This window comes from Megachile rotundata, chromosome 2 (genome assembly GCF_050947335.1).
Source record: "Megachile rotundata isolate GNS110a chromosome 2, iyMegRotu1, whole genome shotgun sequence".
NCBI lineage: Eukaryota > Metazoa > Arthropoda > Insecta > Hymenoptera > Megachilidae > Megachile > Megachile rotundata.
The window spans coordinates 5,052,131-5,061,123 of record NC_134984.1 but is presented as its reverse complement, the minus strand read 5'-3'; the positions used below and the strand labels follow the sequence as shown (position 1 = coordinate 5,061,123).

Sequence of the window (8,993 nt, the reverse complement as noted above, 5' to 3'; positions counted from 1 at the left end):
GGAGGGTCAAGGACAGTCCAAGACCAGAGGCAACTTCATTTTGAGGTGACTAAGCGGATCCAGAGAGACATCAGCCGATCTTCATTGCTGGGAACCTGAGGCTAAGATCATCGCAGCAGCTGAGTGTGGAGTCTACAGATTCCGGCAGAGCGAACCCTTTCATCAAATTCCTGTCAACTTCCGGTGAGTCGAGTTTGATACATTTCTTGATTTGCGTTACACAATGGCTACGTCAAGCGAAGAAATTCTTCGTAAATTAGTAGAGGAGCGCGGTTATCTTAAATCGTCGCTTACGAAATTCAAGACTTTTTGTGATACGCACGCGAAGACTACAACAGTTGATTCTCTTCAAGAGCGACTTAATCGATGTGTACCGCTGATTGATAAATTCGAGAAAATTCAGGATCAAATCGAGTCTTTGGTGACGGCAAGTGCGGAAAAAGAACAGCATATTCAGTATAGGGATGCTTTCGAGACATTGTATTTTGATTTGATAGGCGGTGTTCGGGGTTATATACAGCGCTTAAATAATCCAAATGCAAATCGTGGTGTGCAACAACCCGTCGGAAACACGGCTGCGTCGCCTGCGTTGTCTGTAGCTTCAGCTAGTGTTAAATTGCCGTCAATTCCGTTACCGACTTTTCATGGTTCTTTAGGAGAATGGGTTTATTTTCGTGATAGCTTCGAATCGTTGATTAATCAGAATGAAACTTTAAGTAATATTGAGCGATTTCATTATTTGAAATCTGCAGTAAAGGGAGAGGCTGCTCGTGCTCTTGAAGCGTTGGCAATGTCGGATAATAATTACACTGCTGCATGGGCTCTCTTACGCGATCGCTATGAGGATTCGAATGAGCTAATAGATTTTCATGTAGGGGCATTGTTTAATTTGCAATCGACGACAAGAGATTCGCCAATGAGTTTGAGACGGTTAATTGATGATTTTAACAATCATTTGCGGTCATTAGTATCTTTGCAAGAGCCAGTAGATAAGTGGGATACTTTGTTAGTATACTTGTTATCAAGTAAGTTAGATTTACGAACGCGTGAATCGTGGGAGAAACGGGTATCAGAGTTAGGCAGTAAGAAGACTTTGGTTGATTTGCGATCTTTCCTTGAGCAGCATTATAAGTTTCTCGCGAAATCTGTTCGCGGAAATACATCATCGTCTCCATCTCCCAAATGTAGTATTCAGAAACCACAATCGCGTCCAGTTTCATTCGTTGCTACTGAATGCAACAAATGTCCATTATGTTCTTCAGAGCATACGTTAGTTGCATGCAAAACATTCAAGGCATTAACAGTAAATGCTCGCAGATCAAAGGTCAAAGAATTGAGGGTATGTTTCAATTGCCTGCGTACAGGACATGGCTTTATGACGTGTACTCAGGGATCATGTCATAAGTGTAAATCGAAGCACCATACATTGCTTCATTACGAAAAGGGAACAGTTCCAGTCGCGAATCCTGTTGTAGTAGAGAAACCGGTAGATTCAGGTGAATCAAAGTCTGATAATCAAAGTTACATCGTTCATTGCGCGACAAATTCAGACGTAGTATTATTGTCAACCGCGATCATACATGTAATCGATGACAAAGGGAAAAGACACGAGTGCCGGGCACTGTTAGATCAAGGGTCGCAGGTAAATCTTTTAAAAGAGGGATTTGCGAAGCAAGTAGGTTTGACTTGGGAACCGACTACCTCAGTACTTTCGGGTGTAGGAGCGGTTGATTCAGGTAAACAGGTTATAGGGAAGGCTCACATTAGAATAGCTTCTCAGTACAATGGGTTCCGTGCAAATTTATCGTGTTTAGTAATGCCAAAAGTTACAGCAGATATTCCTAATTTCAAACTCCCGCGTTCACTTCTTCAGATTCCGTCACATATCCAACTCGCAGATCCGCACTTTGATGTACCGCGTGATGTAGATATGATAATAGGGAACGGTCATTTGTGGGATATAATGAGTGTAGGATGCCATAGATTAGGACCCGGGTTGCCAATCCTAATGAAAACTCAAATGGGTTGGGTTTTCGGGGGACGTTTTAAAAATAGTGTTGTTCCGCAGCCACAAGTTTACAATGTAGTAACTAACGATGAGCTGAGTAAACAGCTTACTCAGTTTTGGGAGGTTGAGACAATTTCGACGAATGAAGAATTGTTATCTCATCCGTGTGAGGAATATTTCATACGCACAGTTACAAGACATACTGACGGACGTTTTATTGTACAGATGCCTGTGACTGACGACGTGAAATACCTAGGTAATTACGAAGTAATGGCAGCGAATAGATTTCGAAATTTAGAAAGGAAATTGGCGAAGTCACCTGCGTTGCGTTTGGATTATGTAGGATTTATTAGGGAATATATTGCGCTTGGCCATATGTCAAAGGTATCGCGGCATACTTTGACAAACGCGTGTCTAAGTTACTACCTGCCGCATCATGCTGTAATTAAAGAAACGAGCACAACCACAAGGGTACGGGTAGTTTTCGACGGGTCTGCAAAGACGTCAACAGGAATTTCTTTGAATGATGTACAAAGGGTTGGGCCCGTAGTACAAGATGATCTATTCTCAATTCTTGTTAGATTTAGGCAACATCGCGTGGTTGTTAGCGCCGACATAGAAAAAATGTATAGGCAAATACTTGTATCGCCTGAACAAAGGTCGTTACAACGTATTTTATGGCGAGAAGACCCTTCACAACCACTCGATGTGTACGAACTTAATACCGTTACGTATGGGACCGCGTCAGCTCCTTTTTTGGCAACCAGATGTTTGCGGCAGGTCGGTCTTGACAATATTGAGAAATACCCCGACGCGAGTAGGGTAATCATTAAAGATTTTTACGTTGACGACCTTCTGACGGGTGCGGATTCAGTAGAAGAAGCTCAGGTTATTAAAAGGGATGTAGAACAACTTTTAGATACAGTAGGATTTAAACTCAGAAAGTGGGCTTCGAATGAGGCCACTGTATTTCAAAATAGTATGGATAAAGATAAGAGAATAGTTTCACAGAAGGAAGAGGATCCTAGAACTCTTGGTATATTGTGGTCACCAGTTTCGGATGACTTGCGCATTGTAGGCAGTAGTCAGGTTACGACTCGCGTAACAAAAAGGGTTATTTTATCTCATTTGTCTAAAATTTTCGATCCTCTTGGGTTAGTAGGTCCGGTAGTGATTCGTGCGAAATTGATGATGCAATCATTATGGCAATTAGGTATTGGATGGGACGAATCAGTACCGCAACAGATTTATACGGAGTTTCAGGAGTTCCAGGGTGAACTCGAGTCATTATCTCGGTTGTTGGTACCGCGGTTTGTTTTGGGCCCGAATCCAGTGCAGGTAGATCTTCACGGGTTCTGCGATGCCTCCGAGAAGGCTTTCGGGGCGTGCGTATACCTGCGTACGATTGATCAAGGAGGGCACATTACGGTTCGGCTATTGTGTGCCAAATCTAGAGTAGCGCCGTTAAAAACAATAAGCTTGCCGCGTTTAGAATTGTGCGCAGCTCTATTGTTAATTCAGATAATTTGCAAGATTCGAACGGCGTCTAAAATTCTTTGGAATTCGGAAACATATTGGACAGATTCAACGATTACTTTAGCATGGATTCAGGGGTCTTCTAATCGTTGGAAAACATTCGTAGCGAATAGAGTCACTGAAATTCAAAATTCGTCTCAGGGCATTTGGCAACATGTTGCTTCTCAACACAATCCAGCAGATTGTTTGTCTCGCGGGGTACGACCATCCACATTAGAGTCGTTAGATCTTTGGTGGAATGGTCCGTTATGGCTCCGCCAAGGCGAGGAAGGGTGGCCTGTCACTGGTCCACTGCCTCTCAGTGTTCCAGAAGAAAAATCAGTGATGCTCACGGTATTGATGCCAAACAATAGTTTTGATGAGTTACTAACTAGGTATTCAAGTTATACGCGATTAATTCGAATTGTAGCGTATTGTCGCAAATTTTATCATGCGATCTGTTGTCGTCGATCGAAGAAAATTAATAAACCATGTAGTGAACATACAGTCGGTCATATTTGTGCAATAGGTAATAATCTAACGGTTCAGGACTTGAACTTGGCTAAGGAAGCGGTTCTTAGATTATTACAACAGCAATATTTCATGCAGGAAATTCTTGACCTGCAGTCAAACAGGGATATTTTCAAGTCCAGTTCTTTAAGAGGTCTTAATCCATTGTTGGACAAAAAGGGACTTTTAAGGGTGGGCGGCCGACTTAACTTTGCAAACCTAAAGTACGAGCAACAACACCCTGTAATTCTTCCAAAGGATAGTTTTATTACGAAGCTAATCATTCGCCGTGAACATGAGCGTTTACTACATGCCGGTTGCGAGTCAGTATTGTCAGCGATTCGAAGAAAGTATTGGCCGCTTTCGGGTAGAAACACAATAAAGGGAATAATTAGAAAATGTGTCCGCTGCAGTCGAACGAACCCGAAGGGTGTTGGTTACCTGATGGGTCAATTGCCTGCGGCGCGTGTGCAAGTTAGGGCTCCGTTTTTCACTACTGGGGTGGATTATGCAGGACCTTTTTATGTAAAGGAAAGGACTCGTAGCAAAACAACTACTAAGGCATATTTATGTTTATTTGTCTGCTTAGCAACGAAGGCAGTTCATTTTGAATTATCGGTAGATTTAACGACCAACGCATTTTTAAATTGCCTTAGGCGGTTTGTTGCACGTAGAGGTAAATGCAAACAAATATTTTCTGACAATGGCACAAATTTCGTGGGTGCACGGAATGAAATGCAAAGAATGAAGCAATTTTTTAGAGATGAGGTCAATCAACGACATATTTTAGATTTTACTGTTACTGAAGGGATAGATTGGCACTTCATTCCTCCACATGCACCACATTTTGGAGGATTGTGGGAAAGTGCAGTCAAATCTGCGAAACGGCATTTATTGCGCGTAATTGGGGAGACTCGTTTAACATTTGAAGAACTTTATACTGTGTTAACGCAAATCGAGGCATGTATGAATTCTCGGCCATTGCATCCGATCTCTTCCGATCCCAAAGATTTGATTCCTTTGACTCCTGGGCACTTTCTCACGGGTGGCCCACTATCTGACATACCTTATCCTGATGTCACAGACGTCAAGGCAAATCGCTTAAGTCGGTTTCAGCTCCTTCAGGCGATGCAGCAACACTTTTGGAGACGCTGGCAGACTGATTATTTGCATCAGCTGCAGCAACGAAACAAGTGGAAGGTCACCGTTCCAGAGAAGTTCGGCCCTGGTACCATGGTGGTTATCAAGGAAGATAACCTTCCCCCTTTGCGTTGGAGGCTGGGTCGTATCACCGAGGTACATCCGGGCAAGGATGGTGTCAGCAGAGTCGTGTCAATACGAACAGCCGATGGGATTATCAAGCGACCAATGGCAAAGATCTGCATCCTGCCCATAGATGACAGTGCAACCACGGACCAGGATTCACAGGGAACGGTGGACTCCACTTCAGCGTAGTACTCCAGGAGTTGGAGTATAAAGTGGATAATATCCAATCTTTTCATTGTATATATATGTACATATTTAACTCTTATAAATAGTATTAAGATTAATACTTAATAATTAGTATTTAACCCCTTAACCTACGATTTACGCTCGAGAATTTTGGGCCGGAAACGTAATGTTTATGTTTGACTCGTTCATTTTATACGGGCTATGCCCGTAATATTTACTTCTGGCCCAACCATCGTACGCGGGCTATGCCCGTCATTGTAGGTTAAGGGGTTAATAACGTTTGTATCAATCTATAGTTATGAATAATGTGTGCTATGAGTAAGGTTTATAGATATAACAAATATTATTATTGTAACGTAGATGTAACACATAGGTTTAATGTATAATTATGTATTATTGTTCTTTTTGTTGTGTTGAACGCGGAGCGTTCAAGGTGGGCGGCATGTTGAGAACTTATTAGGGACCCATAAATAATAGTTTATTTATGGTAGGACCGTCAGCCCATCGTTGGGCCAGGGTTGACTCGGGTCGAGGTTAGTGTTGTAAACCATGTGGCAGGCAGAGAAATTAGAAAACTGTGCAAAACATCACAGTTGCCTGTCACATGGTAAAAATAGGGAAAGTTCTCAACCCCACTTGAGCGCCAAAATATCTAACATCTCTGGAAGGGGAACCTTCAAGGGTTTACCTTCTTCCTGATTTTCGTGGAAAGCGTTAGAAATTTCTCAACAGCCACAGAGGCTTGGTAGTGTTCCGACCGTCGGACACTTACGGATTCGAACTTGTACTTTCGAAGGGACAGACCCTTAATAAGTCACGCGTCTAAGTTTTAATAGTAAAGCTTTTATATACAGTCCATTTTACAATTGTGAACATCACCTTTCCCTACCTCAATCATTATACTTAACCGAGCATTCGGGCGCGAACAGTATCAGAACTTTCTTGTAGAGAATTTTCCATTTTACATTTTTTGTTGGAAACATTTTTTCATCAGATGAGAATTTTTCAAAATAAATGCAAAAAACTCTAAGAAATCACGATTTTCTGCTGTTTTTCCAAAATAGCAGCTCAGATATGTCCGACCGCCGATTTTCATGATCATATTCGTATTCAGGAGGTAAAAATACATCGAAAACATGTCCCGAATATTTTTTTTGAGGTGACGGAGTAATTCTACAGTTTTACCAAATAATACAGCGGTAGATTTCGTTCATACGATATTATACGCGCTTCGTTCTCTCTTTGGACGGTTTCTGCCAACGACCTATGACCTGTCTGGTCTCCCGAGGAGGCTCCTTGTGACGGGTATAAAATACCACGTCACAATATATATATACTTGATTACCGACCGTCGAACTAAATACATAGGCTTGATATATAATAAACTGTCGGTAACAAAATTATTTTCACGGTGGGTAATTGAACTGACCATAGAACTGCCATATCAAAAAGAAAAAACTCTTCCCGGGATATTACAAGTATAAAAATATGACTAGCTTTTTACCTCTCATTGTCCGTTCAATGACATGTCATAAAAGCATATGAAACATAATTTCGAAAAGCATCGCGCATTGAATTAATATGCTGCTTTGTATTTATTGCGGAAAGCAGACTTCGTTGATGTTTTCAAATACCTTTCTCTTTACGTCGACAAGCCTGATGCAAACCAGGCATACTGTAACATGAGCACGAAAATTGGTGCACACAATTGGTTGTGGATATGCGAATGTAATTTAATAGCATCCTCCCTGTTTAATATTTCTCACTCAAGCTTGATTACTAACAGGTGATAGCGGTTCTGAATTTTTTTTAGAAAGTTTTTCACTTGATAAAAGTATACGTCGCAGGGCTGGACCAGCGGCATGCACTTGGGTGGAACGACTTTGACAGTGCAGGAACAGTCGGTAGTAAACAAATCGTCATACATTTGCATATTTGTCTGCCCTCCCCAAGAATCAATAATTAAAAGAAATTTTTTATCTCTTCCGTAGGGCTGGATCACTGATTTTAAATTGTCACTAACAAGGAAAGGCACGCAAGTGTCTAGTACGTAGTACTTCCAAGATTGTTCTGCGCTCGCAGCCGCTGCTGCACGCCCTTTTATACCCAGAGAATCATGGGTTTTTCCCGCTCAAAAAGTAGTTATTATTTTATTACGCTTTATTTAGTGCCAAATATATATTAGTTTGATTAATAAAAATACGCTTTGATTTATTATTAATTAGTTTTTCACAAGTTTTCCCGTTAAATTGTATTTCTAATAATTTTTAGATACGCAAATTATAAGTGTTTTAATAGAAGAAATAATTAATCACAAACAATACATAAAATAATAGCTAAAAATATAACGCAATTTATAATGAGTGAAAAATTAATAATATATATAATATAAACATTTAAATAATAATTTATAATAACTCTGTTTCGAAGTATATCTTCTGTCTCTTTCTAACTAACGCGCGCGCCATCGATCGGTGATCTACTTTAAACAATGTTGCACGCGTGAGCTACCCCATCCCATTACCACGCGAATTTTTATGGTGCAGTCGGTAATTTGCGGTCGGTAATACAATAGAAAAAGATATTAGAATTAAGATGCTTCTCTTTTTATCGACTGGATTCAATATGATGTACCCGAGGACGTTACAGAAATGTAAACATATCAGTAAGAAATACCGGTAAGTACAGTAATACGAAATATTTGAAATATTTCAAATATTTCGTTTGCTTTTGACTCAAAATGGATTTCAAGGTCATGATATAATACATCGTTGAATTCGTTTCGATGCGCTCTTTCATATGATATAAAAAAATATATACCATTCCATTAAAAAAACTGAAGGTTACCTTCATATCTTAAAAAATAGTATAAACACGAAAAAAATACATACTTCATTATGTTGATTATAAAAAACACTATCGCTATTTACGAGAAAAACGCTGGCTAGTAAATCGCTGAACACCCTGTATATATATACGATATTGCCTCCTACAATTCCTCAGATTTTTATTATAAACATTACGCGTGCGTGCCCGCAACGCGCCGCACGATACTCAACCGGATCATATTGGACGATATTACACTACCAGTCAACGTTATTTTTAAACATAAATGAGAAACAATTATATTTGCGTTATACATAACTGTTAATTTTATTAAATTTGTATTACAAAACATTTATTGTTAAAGTACATAAGTATTCTATGTATATGTCAATTTTATAAGTAACGAACAGTTTGAATAAGTTAGGGAACACAATCGTGGCAATAATGGTATTCTTCGAAAAAATGTTTCAAACACAACGGTTTCTGACATTAAGTATATGTAATAATTGTTACGTCACCGCATATGTATATGACGTAGTGGTTCATTATGTGATGCATACCAAAATTCTACTGTATTTGGGAAATGAGGGGGTCTTGACGATATGTATCCACTTTTATATCATGAAATGAAATTTTCAAATCGCCGTGAAGAAAACTGATTATGAACAAGTTATTGTAGTTT

General features: G+C 39.9%; 1 protein-coding gene across 1 annotated transcript; it reads left to right on the top strand.

The window, feature by feature from the left end:
* The first annotated feature begins 223 nt into the window (after positions 1-223).
* LOC143266632 (uncharacterized) lies at positions 224-5,488 on the top strand. The gene has a single exon (XM_076542078.1). The coding sequence runs from the start codon at positions 224-226 to the stop codon at positions 5,486-5,488; it is 5,265 nt and encodes a 1,754-aa protein (XP_076398193.1).
* The last annotated feature ends 3,505 nt before the right edge of the window (positions 5,489-8,993 follow it).